This window comes from Amblyomma mixtum, chromosome 4 (assembly GCF_055824585.1).
Source record: "Amblyomma mixtum isolate Tamu chromosome 4, ASM5582458v1, whole genome shotgun sequence".
Classification (NCBI taxonomy): domain Eukaryota; kingdom Metazoa; phylum Arthropoda; class Arachnida; order Ixodida; family Ixodidae; genus Amblyomma; species Amblyomma mixtum.
In genome coordinates this window covers 107,507,452-107,531,570 of record NC_143015.1, presented here as the reverse complement: position 1 = coordinate 107,531,570, position 24,119 = coordinate 107,507,452, and the positions used below count along the sequence as shown (strand labels likewise).

At 50.8% G+C, this 24,119-nt stretch overlaps 3 protein-coding genes across 5 annotated transcripts in view; all 3 read left to right on the top strand.

Annotated features, from left to right (window-relative positions):
• The window catches only part of LOC149347751 (uncharacterized), a 175,206-nt gene extending 175,065 nt beyond the window's left edge, over positions 1-141 (top strand). For both annotated transcript variants that reach the window (XM_089587410.1, XM_089587409.1), the window contains exon 15: positions 33-141. The gene's annotated coding sequence lies outside the window, so the exon portion shown is untranslated. The remainder of the gene's footprint in view (positions 1-32) is intronic.
• A 2,602-nt stretch (positions 142-2,743) lies between these two features.
• LOC149347749 (uncharacterized) lies at positions 2,744-19,488 on the top strand. Of its 2 annotated transcripts, XM_089585667.1 has the most exons (4): positions 2,744-2,823; positions 4,336-4,516; positions 12,309-12,404; positions 19,349-19,488. In XM_089585667.1, the coding sequence occupies exons 2-4, from the start codon at positions 4,360-4,362 to the stop codon at positions 19,450-19,452; spliced, it is 357 nt and encodes a 118-aa protein (XP_089441793.1). In that variant the 5' UTR covers positions 2,744-2,823; positions 4,336-4,359; the 3' UTR covers positions 19,453-19,488. The 2 variants fall into 2 exon arrangements, with proteins under 2 accessions (XP_089441793.1, XP_089441792.1); XM_089585666.1 differs by lacking the exon at positions 2,744-2,823 and having other exon boundaries at positions 4,331-4,516.
• On the top strand, positions 6,199-11,948 carry LOC149347750 (uncharacterized). Its single transcript, XM_089586036.1, has 3 exons — positions 6,199-7,614; positions 9,010-9,094; positions 11,908-11,948. The coding sequence occupies exons 1-3, from the start codon at positions 6,445-6,447 to the stop codon at positions 11,946-11,948; spliced, it is 1,296 nt and encodes a 431-aa protein (XP_089442162.1). The 5' UTR covers positions 6,199-6,444.
• Positions 19,489-24,119: the final 4,631 nt, after the last annotated feature.

Genomic DNA, 24,119 nt, shown 5'->3' with positions numbered 1-24,119 from the left:
CCAGCCTTTCCCTTTGTCCCTTCATCCCGAAGCAAGCATGAGAACTGCATGGAACGAAGTCCTGCGGTAGCCTACGCCATCTGCAGTGCCTTCGTCACGTGGGTTCCAGGCAGGCCTCCAAGAACCACAGTCGGAGCGCCCGCGCACTCCGGGGTTGTCTTCGCAGACCGGTGTGGTGGGTGAGCAGAACTGCCACTTGGTTCGCTGGATTTACTGGCGCGCGCGGTTCGTCGCTGCTAGCAGCACCAGGCTGGTAACAAACAATCATTTTTTATTGCAAGAACGCGATGACTTGGATACAAAGCTTCGGAAACATGAAAATACGCTTAAATATGGCCACAAAGTAAATCTCTTCCGCTATTTTTTCTACTAGCCCTAAAAAATGGCTTTCATTATCAAACTGCAAGAAATGGAACAATTAGCACCCTTGGGGGCTTGAAAAGGTGCACTCTTTGTCAAAAATTGCAGGATTCCACTTAAGTCTGCTCAAGAGCGGAAATGCGAGGATCTTTCCCTGTTCCTTTCTCTGCCTGCATTTTTTCCTATTATTTTTTAAAATTTCTATTCATTTTTTTTGCTTTGTTTTTACTCTTGTTTTCACCCGCATTGGAGCAGTGTGTCAGCAAAGCATCCGCATACTATATCGACGACTTTGCTACTCTGACGTACAAGTGCTATATTGATGCCCATGGCTATTCCAACGTCTAAGTGTGTTTTTAGCGATTAATTAATTTATTACTCCACATCAACAAAATTCGGAATATATTGAGATTCTTTCACCCACTACCTAATGCAATCAAACTTTTTTCACATATCTTCATAGGACGACATGAACGTGCGGACACAATTTGCGGACACTTGTTGATGGTGCGTAAATAGCCATATAATGTTCTCGCGTTAAAAATATACAGTCCAAGGAGCTTCGGCGTAAGCAGTGCAGTTGTACTCTCCAGCACCCGTACTAGTCTTAATCCATGCACGAGTGACGATGAGGGTTCTGACCTTCGAGAGATCTGTAAAACGTGGTGGTGGTAACAAGGTACACTGCACGACCCAGAAGCAAAACGAATGAGCTGATAATTTTTTTACAAAGGCGGCATCTAGAAAGCGCGCGCACTTAAGGTTAGACGGTGGCGCAGTTTTTGCCAGCATTTATTTAGATGCGTTCACACACTGTACCGTGGCGTTGCTTATAGCCTGGTTCATGCGCTGCGGTTAGCGGCATTCAAATTTACCAAACTTCACCTTGCTGAGTCTCGGAACAGGAGTGGGTGTCTGAACGCGCACGCATCTCCTGCAAAGAAAAGACACGAGGCACCTTTTTTTTTTTTCGCCGTCGAATGAAATGTCGCCAACTTTGCACGCTAGCCTCTCAACTCGCAGATCACAGATACCTGTCGTATCGAAAAACACAACAGAAAATTTCCTGTTCTCATAACACATTTTCCTGCGGTAATTTCGAGCCTGACAACAGAAATTCTTTTGGTAGCAGCAAGAATTTCCGAAGTACGAAGCAATTTCCTGTCGTAATGACAGAGCCAGTTCTGTCGCAACGATGCGCACTGCAGCTTCGCAACACTACAGAAAAATATGTCGTAACGACAGAACCACCGATATTTCTGTCGTATTTTTTGCTCTGGATACAGTCGTGCGCCGACGAAGTCTTTTTCTTTCTCCACCGCAGTGCCTTCCTGGCAGGTCTCGTCGCAGACGCGGTGATGGCTTTCCTGCGCTCAGAGTCGCAACCACTTTGCCTGTCACCTGTACTGCAGCCCCTGTAGGCAGTCGGGTCCCTAGGTACGTATTGGAAGGAAAGAAAGAAAATCCGTTGTTCTCGGCGACCAAGAAAGAGTCATAAAATGCTTTAACCCACATAAGCCTAATGCCCGCGACAAAATGTAGATTTTTTTCTCCAAGAAGCAGCAAAATGGTCTTCTTACTATCAATAACTGTTTCTACTCCTTACGCTGTGAAACATCTATTGTAGGATACAACATAAAAAATGGCAGTTGCTAAAACTGGGCCATGTTCTACGGCGAACTGTGTTACTCCGCTGGCCAATCACAACAATAAATGATATCAACTTTTTCATGTTTCACTAAACTAATCGAGTCAGGTATCAAATTATAAAACTAGTAATTTTTTGCTCGTGATGATCTTGTTGTTAAGGTAAGAGAGTTTTAACAACGCACTACTTTTTCTCATGGAGGAATTACGTGCGGGGGTCTTGAATGTGGGCGGAGCTTCGCTGCAGACTTGAGAAGTAGGCGACTGTACACCTTAGCGAGTCTTCCTTATTTGCGCGTCCTTTACTTTTGATGAAGTAGTAACAGGTGTAAGTTTTTACTTTGAGTTTCTGACTGTGCACTTCGCATGCTGTCTGAGTTAACCAAAAAGCAGCTGTCTCGGCACGTTCGATGTTGGTCATGTGCAAGGCATCTTCGCTGCGGCGTGTTTCTGTGGGTGTAAAACAAGTTTGGACCGAGGTGACTGAGCGGCAGAATGTTTGACGCTGAGTATTATTACTGACCTGTTTACGAATACAACCATGAATACATAAATGTTGGCCTAAATATAAATGCGTTCACTAGTCTCTAAATATAGAGCTCGGAAATGCGCCTAACAAGATTATTTTCAAGTAAATACCTGTTTGTGCAAGGTATACGGTGTTCAGTAAATTTATACAAGTAGATATCTTCAACCTAGCCGAAAAAACATTTGGCGATGTTCTTGATTATTTTCAAGCGTTGCTGTTTCTTTGGGTGCGGTACTTCCAAGTGCGGCTTGGGCGGGGCTTCCTGCGCCTGAATCCAGCCATCGTGGGTGAGTTGACGGCAATTTTTGCAGTGAATCACTCAGGCTATAAGACCCTAGAGACCACACAATCAGTGCACTGAGAAAATTGTACAGCTTTCCTCTGCAGCCGTCCTGGTACGTTCAGGTTCAGGCTAAAAATGAGGACCTTTCTCTTATAAAAATGGTCTACAGACAGTGTATTGATTTCTTGTAGGCTCTGTTGCCTTATCATAAACATTTCTTTTCGTCTATTCATGTCTATAGACTGTCTATGTTCTAAATGTGTATGGCCATAAATCTATATATTGTCTGTGGACTGTCTATATCATTTGAACTACCTATAGACTGTTCTCTGGGATTGGTCTATTGAGAGTCTATAAACTTTATAGACAGAAGTCTATGGATGGTCTATATTTTTGAGGTTGATTAAGATCTACTGCACCTTGCGACTTGCTCCACTTTCCTGACCATCGCATTGAATGTTTAATTTTATATTGCACATGTAATGAAGCGATTTGAGCCAGTGGCAAACTGTTTAATACTTTCTAAACCACCATTATGAAGCTATCATGAGCTAAACATTTCACCTTCACTGTTCGTACTGACTTCTATTTTTTTTGCAGACTACAGAGATTTGTAACTCCTGGCCGTATACTGTGCTCTTCTTTAGGTATCTTTCTTAGATTCTGCGATTTTTTACGAGATGTTTTTGCCATGCGTTTCTTTGTTTTGAAACTTTGAAAGTTTATTCAGAAGTATTACAAATGCTATGCTAATACTTAAGCTAACAAAAAGCAGCTACGTTATCGCAGCTGTGAGCTGTGAGCTATGGGCTCTGTGCCCATCTGAGTCATTTGCAAGTCCACTGCTAAAGGACTCGCTGATTGCAGCTCTGCATCAAAAAGTTTCGCGCGTTCACGTAGACACACCGTGCAAGATCATTTGGCATTAATGGCTATGTACACACAATGTAGATTGAACGCGATGGCGTTAACGCTCCTGTTGTGCAGAAAATGTGGTGTTATCGGGCGTTGTGATCGAAAAATAGGGTGGCCTAGGTCCAGCACCTAGGTCACGTGACCTTGTAGCGTCATCGCAACCTGCCAACCGGGCTGTGAGCAAACTGTCGGCCGTGGCAGGTGGCAGTCGATAATCGATCTCGAGAGGTTGCTCTGGAGGTGCAACAAGGGTCGCAGAAGCCCCACCGGTGGCAGCCCCAGCCATCGCAGGGCAATGGCCCATTCCTTAACCACTGCACCACTGCAAAAGGAGTGGCATATGGACTCCCGGGCACATATGAATGCAAAGTTGAGAATGATCAAATCTGCATATATGGGCATTAACTCATTAACTCCATCGCATCGTACCTTTAAGGCGGATCTTTCGTGTCCAGTTTTTTTCAAGAGAGGTGCAGAATTTAGCCACTATTGTAGAGATTAATTGCCTTGCAGCATATTTCTGTTTCTTACAACAGTACAACAGAGAATTGCTCTCTCTTATTTAGACTTACTCCAACGCCCATGTTTTCGGTGGTTTCAGGGAAGACGCTGCTGCTTCGCTGTCATGCAGACAACCAGCCGAAGCACCTGGTACCAGCAGAGTGCCGCTGAGACTCGCGAGCTCTTGTACCTCTCCGCTGTCGCTCCACTCAATACAGTACGAAAAACATGTCCAAGTGGGCGTGCCGCGGCAGCCCACTACGAGCTGAAGAAAACGAACGGTTAGTACCTGGCTCCGTTTTTGCAAATAGACCATCATGCTCTCCCATCCCTTCAGCAAGATATGCAACGGCGAGAAGCGGTGACTACTTGCTGATAAGTCACGCTGTAGCATTTTTGTAAACAGGAGGGTCCACTGGATGTGGGGCTTTACTTGTCTATCACAGTGACGTCGTTCTGTATTTTGCTGATGAGTGTTCACTTCTCAATGAAAAGGAATGACGCAGTGGCAGTCCCATTTCTTGTTGGAGACCTTAACGGCGCATTGAAGGAAAGGAATTAAAGAAGTTTGGTTTATTGGGGTTTAACGTCTTAAAGCAACTCAGGCGATGAGGGATGCCGTAGTGAAGGGCTCCGGAAATTTCGATCACCTGGGGTTCTTTAACGTGCACCGACATCACACAGCTCACTGGATTCTATAATTTCGCCTTCATTGAAATTAGGCCGCCGCAGCCGGGATCAAACCCTCGCCTTTCGGGCCAGCAGCCGAGCTCCGCAATCACTGAGCCACTGCGGCGGGGCGAAAAAGGGAAATAATAAAAGAAAAGAACCATTTTCACCCTCTAGTGTGTTCATGATCTTTTAAGTACGTGGGCGCTGAATTGACGAAGGAAGTTGTGCCCTTGTCTACTAGTTTCTATCCCTTATATGTCCCTGTTTTCCTTTATTAGGAGCATACTTATTTCAAAAATAGTGGAAGGAGAAAGGAAAAAAAAGGTGTCATAGTGGAGGGAAAAGAGATATTTTCGACCACCTGGGGTTCATGGAGAAAATTGAAGCCAGGTGTATTTTGTGACTTGTACCGCGCACGTCACCTGTCTGCAAAGTAATCTGGCATCCTACGAAAAGTGCCTATAACAGCGCACGCTAGTGAATACGTTTTTTTTTGTTTTTCCGCAAGCACTAAGCTCTGACCTATCCGTAGATCTGGCGGTGGCGCATGTTTGTTCTCAGCCATAGATTGAAGCAACCAATGCTACATCCTTATGCGCTCGACTGAACGCTTCCACAGCCTGGGTTCCTGCTCGTGCTGGGAGCTCGGGGAACAAGAGAGCCGACCATTTGGCCCAAGGTTTTGCGAACGCATCCTCCTCCCTTAATGCCCCAGGCGGTGACTACCCAAACCTACAATGAAATTACCAACCTATAAAGAGAACACTGAATGTACCCCCCAGCCCGCCCGTTCCATCCTGACCTCGACATTCAACAAGCCACCCGAAATTTTCCGGAGCCCTCCACTATGAGGTCTCTCATAGCCTGAGTCGCTTTGGGACATTAAACCCCGTAAACCAAACCAAACCTTCTTGCCAAATTGTCACAATGGTAGTCCCGGAAAACAGGCTCACATCTTATGCGGATGTGCGAAACAACCTCCCTACACACACCCTACAGTCAGCTCCCACTGAAGAGGGATGGAAATTGACTGCTGACAAACACAGACAAATCGCAACAAGTGGCCCTCACGTCCTGTGCCCCAGCAGTCGTCCCCACCTAGACGCCTCTGTATTTCCTCAGTATGTGCCTGAGTATATCCTATTACGGCGATAAAGTTTGTTCACGCGCAGAAAGCCCGCCAAACTCCTATCTCAGGTGTCTGCAATTAGCGCGGTAGTATAGAAGTCAATCGATGCGCTATTTGATTTTGCACTATTCAGATGAGGGCGCTGCGAGCCGTCAAGGAGAGTGGACGCGGTTCACGTCGGCTCCGCGAAACGGATGTCCTACTGCCAAACCATCGATCTGCATCGCTCAACACTAGTTGAGGTGTGTCCAGCAGGTTACCAGGCACCCGTAGACATCATTTTCATCCAGGTGGGCCTGCCTTTGGCGATTTTACGGGGTTGTGTCTGTCGATCACATTGGCGCCGCTGCTAAGCCTAAGGCTTGGCGACGACGCCGGGCCGCCGACGCGGCACTAGGCGCGGCCACCATGAGTCTTGCACGGGGCTACGACCCGGAAAGCATGCAAGTAGTGGAGCTACAGGCTGCGAAGAAACTAGTCTTCGATGAAGCCACCGAATATGCTATTCGGAAGAAATTAGAAGAGCAAGAGCGAGCGTCCGCGAAGCGCGTGAGCTCGGAACGCCAGGAACGCTTGCGCGGTGGAGACGCTGCTGACGGCCTCGACCCAACTTCGGCGCCAAGCAAACCTCTTCAACCGAGGCGTTGGAGACCAGAGGTGGTGCCCAAGTTCGGCACTGGGGACTCTGTTGTCGTCGTGAAACCCAAGGGAACGCTGTACTTGTCAAATTACAAGGGTACCCATCAGATAGGAGAAGCTATATATGCTGCGGCCGGCATCGAACGCAAATCACAAGCGCTTGCAATTTGGCCAGCGTGGGATCAGAACATAGTCACTGTTGGAATCCGAGACGCAGCGCTTATTCGGCAAGTCCTCGCGGTGGAGAGTCTACGGATTGGCGGCCAGTTACAAACGGTGCAGGTCTACCTCAAGATGCCCGAAAATACGTGCCGTGGAGTAATTCAAGTGGCTTCCAAATTGTCCGAAGCAGATATTGCTCAAGCTATTTACTCGCCAGGCACTCCCGTGGTGGGTGTGAGGAAATTAGGAGAGTCGAGCGCGGCGGTGATTACATTCGAGGGCCGTAAAGTGCCGTTCAACGTGTTTTACTGGGGAGAGGCTGTGCCCGTCCGTCTCTACCGGAAGACCACACCAGCTTGCACCCGCTGCGGAACAGTGGGACATAGAGCGGACGTTTGCCCTAATCCACGAGATAAGCTCTGCCGGGCCTGTGGAACTATCATCCAAGAAGAGGGGCACGACTGCCAGCCCCGATGCCTAGTCTGTGGAGGCGGACATCTCACGAACTCCGCGGACTGCACCTGGAAATACAGGAATGGTGCCGGAGTCGGGCGGAAGCCTGGCGGAAGAAAATCCAGCAACCAGCGTAAATCCAGAGAGGACCGGAAGAATTCAGGGCCTGGGCCGCAATCACAGAAGAAGCGGATGGGGACTCCGTCACTGGGTCCCGCAGCGAGGACCGCAACGGGGGCGTCCCGGCAGGGGCCTGAAGGAAGCGGTCGTCCAGGTGACAAGAAATCGGGAAAAGCCGGATCGGAGGAGACCACGGGCAACAAGGTGAGCTGGGCACAAGTTGCCGCTTCCCCGCCTCCCACGTTGGCTGTTGAGAAACTTAAGGAGGAAAATAGCAGATTGAAAGAGAAACTAGCGAAGTATAAAAGTCAGGAACTGGGAACATCGGCAGGGGGAGTAAATATGCCAGAAACGCCTGGGGTATCTGCAATGGAGGAGGATGCCTCCCTCCCTCCTACTCAACAGGCACTAACTCCTGTCCCCCAGGGTGAGAAAAAGGAGGAGGGGGAGAGAAACAGTAACGTAGTGGCAACGGATAAGGGGGCCGGTGTCAGAGAGAAAGAAGCCAGGATTGAGGCTATTGTGGAGCGATGTTTGCTGAACGACCTTCCGCGTTTGGAAGCTCGCATAACGCAAAATATACAGGCGAACCTCGAAGGAACTCTACAAATTATTATTGAAAAAAAAACGTTCATGCAGCTATTGAGAGGGGCATTCAGGCAGCGGTAGAGCGGGTCTTACAGGGCATCTTAGAGCCCCGTCTGATTAAGCTGCAAGCCTTTGAAATCAGAATCGATCGGAAACTTCAGGAGCTTGCGGAGTGTACGCGGACGAAGGTTCCAAAATTAACTGGCCGCGTGACTAATAGGCAGCTTGCAGCTGATGATTCGCCCAACACCGGGGCGGACGCGCCAAGCGCGATTTCCTTTAGTGTTCAACATGGCACGCCCTCCTAAATTGCAGATTTTGCAGTGGAACTGCCGGGGGTTCAGAAAGAAGAGGGATTCGCTACAGCAATACGTAGATTCGTTGGATAAATTACCAGATATTATTGCACTGCAGGACGTCAATACGGAAGCCAAACTCAGACCATACAGCACGCATCAAAACAGCTCATCCACTTGCATTCTGGTGCATAAGGATTGCACGGCTGTGACAATTGAGCTGGATTTAGTCACTGAGGTGGAACATACATTTATTCAGCTTTTACCAAACGTACGCATTAGCAGAAGTGCGTATGTGTTGAACATATATAGTCGACCGAAGAACAGGGGTGCGTCTTTCGATGAGATTTTCCAAAAGGCCGCGCAATTGGCAAAAAGTGCACCTCTCATCATTGTGGGGGATTTTAACGCATATAGCTTCTTGTGGGGATATAGTAAGGAGGATATTAAGGGCAGGAGACTCGCTGTGGCCATATCGGACCTAGCACTGACGATTCTTACTGACCCGCAGCATCCCACGAGGATTGGCAACAGTGTCTCGAGAGATACATGTACAGATCTCTCGTTGCTTAAAGGAGAGAGAAACTATGATTGGCACAACACGCAGGAGACCTTAGGGAGTGACCACTGCATTCTCAAGATCTGCCTCGACTACAATAAGCATCGCAGACCGAGAGGGAAAGCACGGCTCACGGACTGGTCGTTGTTCCGACAGGCGGAAGACTCTACGCTCAACGCGCCCATTGAAAAGTACGAGAAGTGGGCTGAGTCGCTGCTGAGAGTCAGGGACCGCTTCACACGTACGCTTCAGACATCAGAAGAAGTCCCGGCTATTGACAACCACCTACTACATCTATGGGAGGCCAGAAGAAGTCTCACACGGCGGTGGAAAAGGCAAAAACATAACCGCAAGCTCAAGATCAAGATCGCAAAATTAAGCTTGCAAGCAGAAGCGTATGCACGATCCCTGGCCAAAAACAGCTGGTTGGCCAAATGCGACTCCATGAAAGGCACCCTCAGCACCAAGGCGGCGTGGAGTCTTCTTAGATGTTTGATAGAGCCCTCTAAGTCTCGCGGGGATCAGCAACGTAATCTCAAGAGAGCCCTACACGGCTTCGCGGGCACGGACCAGCAGCTAGTTGCAGCCCTCGTGAGCAAGTACCTCTGTACAGTGAAAGACAACGAGCCAGTACGGGATTATGAGGGTATGGACAATCCGGACCTGGACAGAGAGTTCGAAGTTGAGGAAATACAGGCGGCGCTTATGGCCATGAGGCGGGGCACGGCGCCAGGGAACGACAGGGTGACGGTGGGATTGCTTGTCAATCTCAATCAGCAAGCGCTTGAAAATCTCACGCAGTACATCAACGAATGCTGGAAAAGTGGACAGTTACCCAAGGCATGGAAGACGGCTGATGTCAGCTTTATTCCCAAGCCTGGAAAGGTGGTGAACATCAATAACCTCAGGCCCATCTCGCTTACGTCGTGCGCCGGGAAACTGATGGAGAAGGCGGTACACATGCGACTTTCTACGTATATAGAAGACCACAATATTATACCTCACACAATGTTTGGGTTTAGGGCACACTTGTCAACCCAGGACGTGTTACTGCAGCTGAAGATGGAGGTTATCGATCCCCCGCGCAAACGAAACAGTAGGGCCGTACTAGCATTAGATCTGAAGGGGGCTTTTGACAACGTGAAGCATTCCAAGATTCTGGACAATCTACAGGGTACTCACTGCGGAAAGCGTACCTTTGATTACATCAAGGCTTTCTTGCAAGATAGGCAAGCGCACATCAGGATTGGCGACACGAGGTCCGAGGCGATACCCATGGGCACCAGGGGGACGCCTCAGGGAGCAGTCCTTTCTCCACTGCTCTTCAACGTTGCCCTCATGCATCTGCCGGAACAACTTAATGCCATAAGGGGAATCCGCCACGCCCTATACGCGGATGACATAACCATATGGACAACGGAGGGAAACATGGGACAGATGGAGGAGGCCCTCCAAGAGGCTGCCAGTACGGTTGAAAAGTATGCTGAAGAATGCGGACTGCGCTGTTCCCCGGAGAAGTCGGAGCTCCTCGTCCTGCGAGGGAAGGGGGATACTGCATCGCTGGAAATCTCGGTCCATGATACACCTATTCCCGAGGTGGAAACAATACGGATTTTGGGGCTGCTCATTAACAACAAGGGTGTGAACGCAGCAGCGATCACCAAGCTCCGAACGGTGTGCGAACAAGTCATCCGTATGATATCTCGGATCACAAGCAAGAAAAACGGCATGCAAGAACAGGATACCCTTAGACTAATACAGGCCTTTGTCATCTGCAGGATAGTGTACGTGGCCCCGTACCTTCGTTTGAGGAAGACCGATCTAAACCACCTGGACGTTATCATTCGAACGGCTTATAACAAAGCACTCGGCCTATCCATGAAAGCATCTACGGAGCGTCTACTAAAACTAGGGGTACACAACACGACTGATGAATTGATTAGCGCTCATCTTACAAGCCAGGTAGTGCGACTGGCCACAACTACGACCGGCCGCAGGGTCTTAGAAGATTTAAACATTAGCTTTCCGCAGCAAGTGGCTGGGAGACAAGATATACCTAAAGAGTGGAAGAGCAAATTCCTTACGCTTCCGCTTCCCAAAAACATGCACCCGGAGCATCATCATGCTAGACGAGTGGCGAGGAGCAAGAAGATGAACGAGTGCTATTCAACAAAAGAAGGAGCCTTCTTCGTGGACGCTGCGGGTCCTGTACAAGGAATATCAACAATCTCAGTGGTGCACCAAATGCAAGTCGTGGACGGGCTTTCAGTTCGTAACGGGGATACACAGGCTATGGAGGAAGTAGCGATAGCCCTAGCCGCAACGCACTCCGAATCTAAATACATAGTTACAGATTCCCAAGCGGCTTATAGAAACTATATGCGTGGCAGAATCACGCCGCTAGCCTGCAAAATTCTTAGTCAATGTAGGACTTCAGCTGAACGGAAGGAATTAATATGGGTACCAGGTCACCAGGGAGTTGAAGGAAAGGAGCGCGCACACGCTTCGGCCCGAGCTTTTCTTCCCCGGCATCCTTCTACGTCCTCCCTTCCTGATTCTGGCTCCCCCTCTCTGCTAACGACATATTCAGAAATATTGCAACATTTGCGCCTTGAAAGGCAGACACTCCCGAGGCCCGCTAAGGGTCTCAGTAAATCAGAGGAATGTCACCTTCGCAGGCTACAAACTATGTCTTTCAATAACCCAGCTACGCTTCACGCCATTGAGCCCGAGTCCTTTTCGGCACAGTGCAAATTTTGTGGCCAGAAGGCAAACTTGTACCACATGGTATGGGCTTGTGAGAAAAATGACAGCATTGAGATCATAAATCAGCCAACGCGGGAGGGCTGGGAGGCGGCCCTGTCCAGCTCGTACCTCGAGGAACAACGAGCCCTCGTCGCCAGAGCACGGGCAGCGGCTTTCACCAACGGCGTCCCGGACTAGGGACACGATCAGCCTTCCCTTCAACCAAGGCTTTAATAAACGTTTTCATCATCACTATTCAGATCGCTGAATTCTGCAGCTTTAAACTTATAAAGCACTGGACTGCTCTAGAGGCGTGCGCCAACAAGCTTAACAGCGAACAGCACTCGTAATCCCGGTTCGGAAAGGTTGGTAACTGGAGAGTAATGCTCGTTATGAAACTGCACGCCAATTCATTGGACTATGGAGGATTCGAAGGCCTTGCACTGCAGCAAGCCCTTACAGAAGCATTCAAAGCTGCATTCCTTTGTTTTCAGCACGTCTGTAGTGGTGGTCTTGTGGCTTCGTGATGTCGTTGATTTGAACATATTTAGGCGCGTAGCAATAATCAGTCACTGGCGTCGTGCCCTTGCATTACGAGCGCTGCGTTTTGAAGACAACCCTTTCAGTCTAACCATGTTCTTGATCAGTAAGAATGGAAGAACACTGGTCTGTTTCGCAGCCCTCAAAATTCTTTCAATTCTTTCTTGCAGCCGGTGTTCTTTTGGACGCGGTACTTGGTCTGGCATGGCAGCCGACCACCACATGTATGGCAGAGAGAGGTGGCCGGGCTTCTGTGAACTTCATGGGTGAGTTCACTGCTTTTATTGAACTTAATCAATGAGGCTTATAAATTATAAAACTACTACGGATGGTGCAATAAACAAGCTCGCTACTTTTCTAAGCCTGCTACGAGCAGTAGGAATTTCTTAAAGCTTGATTCGGCAGAGGTGGAGACGCATATTAAACGACATAGTTAACTCGGGCGTGCAGAGCTTCTTCCTAAGAAGTTTTGGTGGCGGCCAATGAGTGTAACGCAATTGATATTACCTTTATCTTTGGTCGGTGTGCATCTGAGACTTTTACAATGTAGTGCGCCAACTGTGACAGGTTCCGCGACCGCCATGCGCCGACACTACGCTGCACCTGACGGCGACGAAGTTATGCGCCGACACTACGCTGAGCCTGACGACGACGAAGTTGCCCCCGCTCTCTCGGTGCTGGCTACGCCCGTCTACGCTGCCAGATCCCGCACGGCGGTTCGGTCTCTTGAGGACGCCTAATAAACGCACCCCTACAATTGGTGGAGGTGCGGGGTTCGTCCCCTACCAACCTGGAACTCCGGAGCAGTACGCTGCCGCCTGTGTCAACCATGCCAGAGGAGACTGCCCCAACACCGGCGGCCAGTTCAACCACAGTCATTTATTTGTTCTGGCGCCATTCGGCAACGCGACCCTGCCCTCTTCAGTGGCACTGCCGACCAAGATGTTGACGACTGGTTGTCATCGTTGAGCGAGTGAGCAGCTACAACAAGTGGGATGACACCATCAAGCTGTGTAACGTCATCTTTTATCTCACGGACGTGGCGAACCTCTGGTTTCGAAACCGTGAGGCGGACCTACCCACTTGGCCCGTATTTAAGAAGAGTTTTGCGGAAATGTTCGGCCGCCCTGCGGTGCGCAAGCTCCGTGCCGAAAAGCCCTTACAGGACCGCGCTCAACACACCGACGAGACCTTCACAAGTTACATTGAGGACATCGTTGACCTCTGGAAACGTGTCAACGCCGCCGTGCCAGAAGCGGACAAGATCCACCACATCCTCAAAGGCATCGCTGACGACGCATTTCAGATGCTCATCGCGAAATATCCCACCACCGTCAGTGAGGTTATTAAGCTTGGCCACAGCTACGACGAGCTCCGCAAGCAGCGCGCTTCTACACGGCGTGCCGGTGTCTGCGATGAGGCCCTCTCCACACTGGCCCTGGACGGTACTACTCCTGAGGACTCCCCTCTTCTCAACCAAATCAAAGCCTTCGTTCGTGAAGAGGTCGCTCGCCAGCTGTCCCTCATATCACATTTTCAAGACCCCGCCCGCCAAGTTCCTGACTCGACCCCGTCTTTGGCTCCTACCATTCGCCGTGTCGTGCAAGACCAAGTCGCTGATCTGCTACCGTCCAGCCCTGTGCTCCCGCCTGTGACAGCACCCCTGACGTACGCCCAAGCGGTGGCCAGACCACGACATACGCCGGCACCCGATTCCTACCAGGCCGCCCCTTCTTTCCGTCCTCCGCCGCCGTCTCAGCCCCCGTCTCAAGCTCCGTTTTCAAGGGTTCGCCCACATCCTACCAATCCCTGGCGTACTGCCGACAACCGACCCATCTGTTACGCCTGTGGTCTGCCCGGCCATGTCGCGCGGCTTTGCCGCCAGCGCCTTCCGCCTTCTCGACCTGATCTGCGCTCCTACCCGTACGATGCCGAACTATCCTCGCCGTGAGGGCCACCTGGTCCTCCCTTTGTTTCCCCTGATCGCCAAATTTAAACCACTCGCCGATCGCCTTCCCCTCGACGCCGTTCCCCTTCTCCGATGCTGCGACGTTCAAGCTCCGCACTTGAGGGAAACTAACAGCTGCAGTTCCGGGGGCAAGAACTGCGCTTGTTTCGAACTGCTCAAGTCCTCCGTGTCGTCCCGCTAATGTAATCGTAGTGTTCGTGGAAGGTACCAAGGTTCTCGCCCTCGTCGACACGGGCGCTGCAGTATCTGTTATAAGTGAAGCTCTCGGCCGCCGACTCCGCAAAGTGACTACCCCACTTTCTGACTTTTCGCTTCGCACCGCCTCATCACAGCGCATTCATCCCTCAGCCGCATGTACGGCCCGTGTCCTCATTCAAGATGTTTTGTACACCATCGAGTTTATTGTGCTGTCTCACTGCTCACACGACATCATCCTGGGATGTGACTTCCTTTCGACTCATCGTGCCGTTATTGACTGCGCTCGAGCTGAAATTACCTTTTCTGCGCTGTGTGACGCTCCCTTTTGCGACGTACCTACGCAGTCTGCCGAACTTGTGGTCGCGACTGATACCGACATTCCTCCGTTTTCTGCTGCCCTCGTACCCCTCTCCTGTGCGGCGTCACTCATTCAACTGTTTTCTTCACGCCTTCCGAAACCGCTTCCCGCCATCCCTGCCTCCTGCTTCCCTTTGCTGTTCTGACGATCGACCATGGATAAACTGCAATTTACGTCTCGAACCCATCTTCGTGCTCGTCAGCAGTGCTCCGAGGTGAATGCCTCGGGCGTATTGAAGAACTTGATTCCTGCCTTCCCTACCCTATTCTTGATACCACCGCTTCCTTCGATGTCGATGTGCTCAGCTCTTGTGATGTTAAGAATGATCCACCGCCCTCCGACGTCTTCCACCGTGCCATTGACGCTGACCTTCCACCCGCGCTATGTGATCAACTCGTCGCCCTCCTCCAGCGCTTCAGGTCTTCTTTCGATCTTTCTCAGACTGTCTTGGGCCGTTGCGCACACCATCGACACCGGTACACACGCCCCTCTTCGCCAGCGCCCCTATCGTGTCTCGGCTTCTGAGCGCCGCGTCATTTCTGATCACGTGGACGACATGCTCCCTCGGGGTGTCATACAGCCCTCCCACAGTCCCTGGGCGTCTCCTGTTGTGTTGGTAAAAATGAAAGATGGTTCCATCAGGTTCTGTGTTGATTACCGCCGGCTCAACATCACACGCAAGGACTTCTATTCCCTGCCACGAATCGATGACGCCCTGGACTACTTGCAGGGAGCTGAGTATTTCTCCTCGCCGGATTTGAGGTCAGGTTACTGGCAGGTGCCCATGGCTGACGCTGATCGCTCAAAAACTGCCTTCATAACACCTGACGGCTTATATGAGTTCAACGTCATGCCGTTTGGCCTTTGCAACGCCCCGGCAACTTTCGAACGCCTGATGGACACTGTCCTTAGTGGACTCAAGTGGGAGAGTTGTCTTTGCTATCTCGATGACATCGTCGTCTTTTCTGCGGACTTTTCTTCTCATCTCATCCGCCTGGAGCGCGTTCTGACTTGTCTTACTGACGGTGGGCTCCAGATGAATTTGAAAAAGTGCCGCTTTGCTGCCCGATAACTCACCTTTTTAGGACATGTAGTCTATAAAGACGGCATTCTTCCGGACGCCGCCAAACTTCGTGCAGTTGCCGAATTTCCGAAGCCCACCTCACTGAAGCAGCTCCGTAGCTTCGTTGGCCTTTGCTCGTACTTCCGTCGCTTCGTCTTGAATTTCGCCTCGATCATCGCTCCTCTGACCCAGCTACTCGCCGGCAGCTCCAACCTCTCCGCTAGGACGCCTGCTTGCGATGACGTCTTCGACACCTTGCGCCGCCTTTTGGTTTCGCCTCCTATCCTGCGCCACTTTGACCCGACTGGGCCTACTGAGATCCACACTGACGCCAGCGGTATTGGACTGGGTGCCGTTCTCACCCAACGCAAACCTGGCTTCCGTGAATATGTGGCCGCCTACGCCAGTCGGACCTTGACCAAAGCGGAGGCCAACTAGTCTGTTACCGAACGAGAATGTTTGGCCATCATTTGGGCCATTGGAAAATTTCGTCCCTATGTCTCCGGTCGCCCGTTCTGTATAGTAACCGACCACCATGCCCTGTGCTGGCTGGCCTCTCTCAAAGACCCCTCAGGCCGCCTAGCTCGCTGGGCTCTGCGATTGCAGGAGTATGACATTCATGTCATTTACCGCTCCGGCCTCAAGCATAATGACGCGGACGCTCTTTCCCGCTCGCCGCTACCTACTGCTTCATTACCTGCTCCTGTGTCTGCTTACGACTTATGCTCGCTTGCCACTGCCGGCATGTCCACCGAGCAGCGGAAAGACCCTTGGATCGCCACTCTTATTAACTTCCTTTCGAGTCCTACGACTGATAATTCGTCCCGTTCCCTCTTACGTCAAGCCCGTCACTTTTCTATTCGGGACGGTCTCCTCTATCGTCGAAATTACCTGTTCGACGGACGCAAATGGCTCCTAGTGATCCCCCGCCATCTAAGCACCGACATTTGCGCCGCTTTCCATGCGGACCCCCAGTGTGCCCACGGCGGCGTGTTGAAAACCTCACGCGTCTGCGTCTCCGATTCCACTGGCGTGGCATGTACCGCTTTGTTCGCCACTTTGTGCGATCTTGCCCATCCTGTCAACGGCGTAAATGTGTGCCTCACACCTCGCCTGCTCCACTGCAGCCGTTACCCTGCCCTGCCCGCCCGTTTGACCGCGTTGGCATAGACCTCTACGGCCTCCTCCCTCCCACTCCCGCTGGTCACCGCTGGATTATCGTGGCCGTGGATCATCTCACACGTTATGCTGAAACATCTCCATTACCATCTGCGTCCGCCCGCGACCTGGCTTCCTTTCTTCTAAAGAACCTGATTCTTCGCCATGGTGCTCCTCAAGAACTGCTCAGCGACCGTGGACGCGTATTCCTGTCTGACGCTCTTGAGGCCCTCCTCAAGGAATGCCGCGTTATCCATCGAACCGCTTCGGCTTACCACCCTCAGACCAACGGCCTGACCGAGCGTTTCAACCGAACCCTCAGTGACATGCTGTCCATGTACGTCGACGCCAACCACTCCAACTGGAACCGAGTTCTTCCCTTCGTCAGCTACGCATATAACACTGCGACACAAACCACCACCGGATTCTCTCCCTTCTTTCTTCTGTACTGCCGCGAGCCCCCCTGCACGATGGATACTCTTCTTCGCTACCGGCCCGACATTTCCGAGTCCACGCCACTCTCCGACGCTGCCAGGTACGCCGAAGAATGCCGTCAGCTTGCTCGCTCGTTTACCACGCAACACCCAGTGGCAGCAAAAACATGACCGCCACAGTTTCGCGGCCTCTATATCCTACCCTGCCGACTCCCTTGTGTGGCTCTGGGTGCCTACCACAACTCCCGGCCTTTCGCGCAAAACTTCTGCATCGGTATCATGGTCCCTACCGGGTTCTCCAGCAAACCTCTCCGGTCAATTATATTGTTGAGCCCGTTGCACCCGCTGCGGACTTGCGTCACCGTGGCCGCGAAACCGTCCACGTCAACCGACTGAAGCCGTACTACGACCCCTCTGTTCTTCTTTCCCCTTAAAACGCCAGGCTGGCTCCTTTTCACCCGGGGGAAACTGTAGTGTGCCAACTGTGACAGGTTCCGCTACCGCCATGCGCCGACACTATGCTGCACCTGACGGCGACGAAGTTATGTGCCGACACTACGCTGAGCCTGACGACGACGAAGTTGCCCCCGCTCTTTTGGTGCTGGCTACGCCCGTCTACGCTGCCAGATCCTGCACGGCGGCTCGGTCTCTTGAGGACGCCTAATAAACGCACCCCTACAACAACAAGAACTTTTGCATCCATAAACATCGAATACGGCGCACCCCAAGCGAAACAAACGTCGTGATATTTCTGTGCCTGTAAGGCTGAAAATCTGACGCGATAGATGGCAGGCTACTTTCCGGCTCACGGAGAGGGTGTGAACATACGAACCTCTTGGGTGAGCAGATTGAGCTCACGTGATCGCAGATTCTGCGGCGAGTTTAATATGACGTTATGCAGGAGCCGCGCACAGCTGGTGACCGAAATTGAAAGTTGTGGTAAGATTATCCGTCTTTAATCTGCCGTGCTGCTTTCTGGTTTCTACGCTTATTTTGACCAACACTTGAAATATTTGTCCACATTGCGGAAGCGAACAGAAGCAGCCAATGTATTTTGACCAGTAAGTTTTGTTCGTTACGAATGTTCATAGAAATAGGTTTCTAATTGAAAATAACAAATTGTCAAAGACCAACCGACAGTATCTTTCCCTTCTACCACTTAAGGCGTTGTTCCTGTTGAGCGCCGGCCAATAGTAGCAATTTTCAGCGTTGTCTGCAGCATCGGTGATGCGTTAAATCGCTCGTTCTGAATGGGCCTGTTAACCTGTTATGGCGTCTTACATGCCGCTGAAAATCAACAACTGCCACGTCAAAACAGACTGTCAGACTTTTCCTGAAACAACATCGTCGTCCTGACACAACTGCAGCACCCGCGAGAGTTTCAAGAGCATTTTCAAGTTCGAAAACTACCGAGGCCTTCGTTCTGTGCTTGTTCAGTACCCTAAACAATTCTGAATTTATACTCGGAGCTCATGACCTCGAGTGTTCAATATAGCTTCTAGACTGCCATGTGGGAATCGGTTATTCCAACGGGCTCAGAGCTGAATGTTTGGAGCGCTGCATTTCCCAGGGGAAGAAAAAGACAGAACCGTCTCAAAAATACTACAAAAGCACCAATTTTTCGCCTGTTTTGATGGTCCATAACGGCAAGACACTGGATTCCAAGGGAAGGGAAGCGTAGCAGGGTGCTGCAGAAAGTTAGGTGTGTAGATGCGATTAAGAAGTTTGCAGGAATAGGGTCGCCGCCGCTGGCACAGGACAGGGTTATTTGGGGAGATATGTGAGAGGCATTTGTCCTACAGTGGGCGTAGTCAGGCCGATTGTGGTGATTCAAGCGATAATAATGAACCAATCAGTAAGCAATGTCAAGCCCTCTCAGTCCTTACAGCAGCAATCTGGAGGAAAAAAAGCAATGTTAGACCTATAGGACTGCAGCCCGACAAGTGCGCGTAAATTGCCCATGCGCTAATTCAAAATGTGGTATTTTTTCGTGCCGTGGTGCATGCTGATGCAAGATGCTCCTTGTGCAGACCCACGCTGGAAGAAAACCACTGCGCCTGGAATACCAGACACGAGAGTACATCGCAGCAATTATTGCACTACAGTGGCTGAAAGAGATTGCCCTACTGAATGAGGGTGTTTATCCCGGCTGCAGTGCGGCCGAAATGGCGGAAAGGTACTTCAGCATAAATCATTCCCATAAATGTCACCGCACAGCGTCAGAAATGCTTTGATGCTCAATGCGGTAAATGTCCCCCGTGAAAACGTTGCTTGAAGTTGTACTAACACCTAAGAAGGAATCAAGAGCTGTTAGGGGCGGAACGTTTTTAAACCGAGTAGAGGTGCGAAAGCAGGTGTTCATTCTCAAGCTTGGCCTTAAAGGTACGACGTGCTCTCGTTACTGGGTTAACGCCCATATATGCAGAATTGGTGATTCTCTACTGAAGATTCTATAGATGGCAGCGAGTCCTAATATACCACTACAAGCGCAGTGGCGCAGCGGTTAAGCGATGCGCCACTGTACTGGCAGGTGGCTGTTTCTTTCCCGGCCAGCCGTTGGGATTTTGCGACCAATGTTGCTCTTCCCGAGAAGCCTCTCGCGCAGCTGGCCCGACGTTCCTTCGAACTAACCCGTGCCTACCCGAGTAACGCAGGCTAGCTCGGTTAACAACTTGACTCGCTAGGAAACGACGCAAGATCGTTCGTACGTACGGTGAATGCACATTCGGTGACAAGAGTCTTGGACGGGGTTCGGTTGACCGGTTGCGGGACTGGTTGGGTGCTCGGCTGCGTACCCGAAGGACGCGGGTGCGGCCCAGATTTCAAAATATTTCTGAATACACCAAATACTCTAGTAACTAGGTGTAACATGAGAGATAGGGTTTATACATAGGTAAAGATTTTTTACGCGACAGCGTATACAGCTCGTTCGGTCGAAAAGCCGTCGGCGTCGTAGCAGTTTTGAGCACCGCGCTTCGTAAAAAGTCATATCATGCCAACCGTTTGCCGCAGAATGTTCCAGATGGTGTCATACGATTCAGCGTTTCGTGCAGCATAAACTTGCTAGTTAAAGATAGAGCCCAGCTATCTGCAAAGCTTCGAACCAGTGACCTATAATCAGGTTCTACCAGCGACCTTTTTTCGGGCCTCCATCATGTGGGGTTAGCGTGTCCACCAAGACAGTTGCGACTGTTGCTGTCTCATTTCCTTTCCTCAAAAAACCAATTCTCAATTTGTCTGACCAGCAAGGCGTCGCACCCAACGGGCGATGGCGTTCCCTGGACTCCCTGGCAGCACTGCAACACGCTGTCGCGTTCAACTCTAAAAGGCGCATGTTAAGCGTCCTTCAATTTTTTTTCCGATGGATGCGTGGCTTAAATTTTAAGGCGAAAGCCTTTATTGCCTCATCGCTGTAAGCAGGAGTTCTCGAAAGAAATGTCATGCTTTTCAATTGGTCGAAATGGTCGTGACGTCACAGTGCGCGAATTTCAAACAGGGCCAATTGCACTTTGGCTAGTAACCATGCAACAAAAAATAAAGAAGAAAAAATCGGAAAAAAAAATTTTAGAAAACAAAAAAATAGAAAATAAAAAATAAGAATGAAAGTAAAGAAACGAAAACTAAAACTTTCAAACAATAAAGTAAAAATAAATAATTCATAAAACTAACAAAGAAAGAAATAAAAAATTAAAAAAAACTGCCAAACAGTGCGCCAGGAAAGGCTTTCGCCTTGCAGCACTTTAGAGAGCCAAAGGGGGAAGACGACGAAGTGCATCCTTGTGGAATCGCTTTCTATCCGTCTCCAGCGTTTTTTAGTGTACTTTGTGTGTGTATTGCGGGGACGCCGCCCCCGTCATACGGCGATGGATGTGGATCCTCCTGGGCATCCGACCAGACTGCCGGCTCCTTCCTCGAGTTCTTCGAGGAAGCGTTGCAGCCTTCCCAGTGACCCGACAGCGAGGACACCATAGAGTACTTCAGCGAGGACAGTACCGAAGGCGAATTTGAGACATACCTCAGCCGCAGGACAAAAAGAAGACTATTAAGAGCCAGCTCCTCATCGAGCCAGTCCACGGTGAAGACAACTGGCCAAGCATCGAAGCATACTATTCTCATCGTGCCTGCGCATCGATCCCACAACATGAGGCGGCTTAACAGGCAAGCTGTCTCAATGCAACTTGAGGCCCTTGTGCCGAACGAAATTAAAGACGTTCGCGTGAACTCGCGCAAAAACGTTGTTGCTGTTGACGTCCATCATGCGCCAGCACTCGAATCACTGCGGGCCATCACTGAACTCGGAGGCATGTCGGTCCGTACAGTTATCCCGCTCGTCGAGGACGTTTCTTCTGGCGTCATCTATGACGTCGATGAGACGATCACGCAAGAACATCTGCCCATACTTGTGAAGCCAGGAAACGAAGGCACCGTGATTCTCCGAGTTTCACGTCTTGGGAAATCTCGCTGTGTCAAGATTGTCTTCAAAGGCGACAGCCTTCCGTCACATGCGAAGGTAGGCCTTTTTCGTCACGCAGTACGGCCATTCATACCAAAGCCCCTACAATGCACGAATTGTATGAAACTGGGCCATGTTAGCGGAGTCTGCGGCAACGCAAGTGTGTGTTCCCGGTGTGCCGAGCCTCATGTTTCTGAGACATGCACAGCACAAATTCTCAGGTGTTCAAACTGCAACGGTCCCCATGACGCCTCATCTAGAGACTGCCCGCGGCTAAAAGAAGAGCGTGCTGTCCTAAGACAAATGGTCCGAGACAACTCGACGCATCGCGAAGCCGCCGCGATCGTTCGCAAGAGACGTGCCCGACGCAAGAGGAAATCCAGACAGGCTGCTGCCAATGACAGCCGCAACGACGCGCTGTTGGCGCCTCCTGCTCACCCTCCTCCACCTCCTGTTCCACCTCGCCCCAGTGTGCTCCGTCCGCCCTCTGTGGACAAGGGTGGCCAGATGTCATCAGGTTCCGATCCTTGGCCAGCGCTTCCGCCATTATGTCCTCCTGAGGCCCCTCCACGTAAGCTCCCATCACTGAGCACGTCGGCCGCTGCAGACGGGCTCCCGGAGCGAGACCGCCAAACCCTCGTGATTTTAAAGACCGTGGTCAACGGAATTCGGCCTCTCCTACAGGCTCTGCAATCCCCAACTGCTCGAAGCGTTTTACTAGTGCTGGACTCCCTGGGTTCAGCACTTCAAGGACTTTAATCCATAATGGTTGGCCACCTTCCCTCCTTTCGTGAGGAAGTCAGAGGCGCCACGATGTTCCAATGGAACGCAAGAGGTCTGAGGTCGCGAATGTCAAGTTTTCGCCCTTACGTATTCACTAACTACTTCCCGATATTGGTAATCTGCGAGCCCAAATTATCAGAAGCAATCAGGCTCTCCGGGTACGAATCTTTTTTCGCCCCTACATGCGGGGAGCGCAGCCAAGTCTTGGTATACCTCCGCACTGACATGACGTATGTTTGCTGCTCAGTTCCACCTCACAATGACAATCAATACGCGTGTTTCTTAATCAAGACAAAAACGCTAGAATCCACACTGATTGCAGCGTATGTGTCACCCTCCTCTCAATTAGACTGCGAAAGGCTGAAGGCCATCATGGACGAAACCCGTGCTCCTTGGATCATTACTGGCGATTTTAACGCCCACCATTTGCTGTGGGGAAGCACCAGAATTAACGCCAAAGGAAGGCATCTGGCGTTATTTGCTTCCGACAATGATCTGTATGTTATGAATGACGGCAGTCCGACATACCTGCGCGGCTGTCACTACAGCAGCTGCCTGGACCTGACATTAGTCTCAAGGTCGTTGCACCGGAGTGTTCGCTGGTTTTGTGATGTGGAGACCCATGGAAGTGACCACATTCCTACCTACCTTAAAATAAACGGCCTTGGTGCGTCCTCCCCAGCCCAACTCGCGCGAATTGACTGGGGCAGTATTTCGAAATCATATGGAGGAGACGAGCAAAGAAGCCCTCACTGGCAGGCTGGAGCACACTATAGCTAATGCTATGAACGTTGCGAGAAGTGACATCACGTCCTCACGAATACGCAGTGATTTTGATATCGAACTAGAACGCCTGCGTGCTCTTCGGCGGCGAGCAGAAAAGCGATACAGACGAACCAAGTGCTTAAATGACCTACGGGAGGCGAGACGTACGCAGAAAACAATCAAACGAAGAATGGATCAGCTGGCGAACCAGCGCTGGAGGTCCTTTTGTCAGCACTTGGATCCCCGCAAGCCCATGTCCCTCATATGACGTACTGTGCGGGGCCTCCGTACGCTTCCGCAGCAAAGACAACCCTTCTATGCGTTGGCTGTCTATCAAGATCGCCTGCAGTCTGAGGTAGCAACGGACTAGTGCAGGAAAATTGCTGGTGTACCAACTGCTTCGAGTTCCCGGCGTGTTCCTCCTGCCTCACGGGTCTCAGCCATGGATGTCCTTTTTTCTCGCGAGGAACTCGACGCTGCTCTTGCAGGATGTCGGCGTTCGTCTTCACCAAGGCCAGATGGAATCACATATGCTGCGCTGTCCCACCTTGGCCACTACGCGCGAGAAGAGCTCCTCAAACGTTACAACGACTCTTGGCTCGACGGTGCTGTTCCTCAAGAATGGAAATCGAGTCGATTGATACCCCTACTAAAACCAAGGAAATCTCCACTCGAGCTCTCATCGTATAGGCCAATAGCTTTCGCCAGTTGCGTAGGAAAGGTTATGGAGAAAATGATTTGGTCGCGCCTTGAGTGGTACCTCGAACACTACAAAATGTACCCCGACGCTATGGCCGGCT

Bases quoted from the DNA above. Each gene is read 5' to 3' on its own strand.
- LOC149347750 (XM_089586036.1), top strand. From the start codon at position 6,445: ATGAGTCTTGCACGGGGCTACGACCCGGAAAGCATGCAAGTAGTGGAG. The intron at 7,615-9,009 runs GTGAGCTGGGCA...TTGTTCCGACAG, and splicing joins AGGAGACCACGGGCAACAAG to GCGGAAGACTCTACGCTCAA. The intron at 9,095-11,907 runs GTACGCTTCAGA...GGACTGCTCTAG, and splicing joins AGTCAGGGACCGCTTCACAC to AGGCGTGCGCCAACAAGCTT.
- LOC149347749 (XM_089585667.1), top strand. From the start codon at position 4,360: ATGCAGACAACCAGCCGAAGCACCTGGTACCAGCAGAGTGCCGCTGAG. The intron at 4,517-12,308 runs GTTAGTACCTGG...TCTTTCTTGCAG, and splicing joins CGAGCTGAAGAAAACGAACG to CCGGTGTTCTTTTGGACGCG. The intron at 12,405-19,348 runs GTGAGTTCACTG...CTCCTTGTGCAG, and splicing joins GGCTTCTGTGAACTTCATGG to ACCCACGCTGGAAGAAAACC.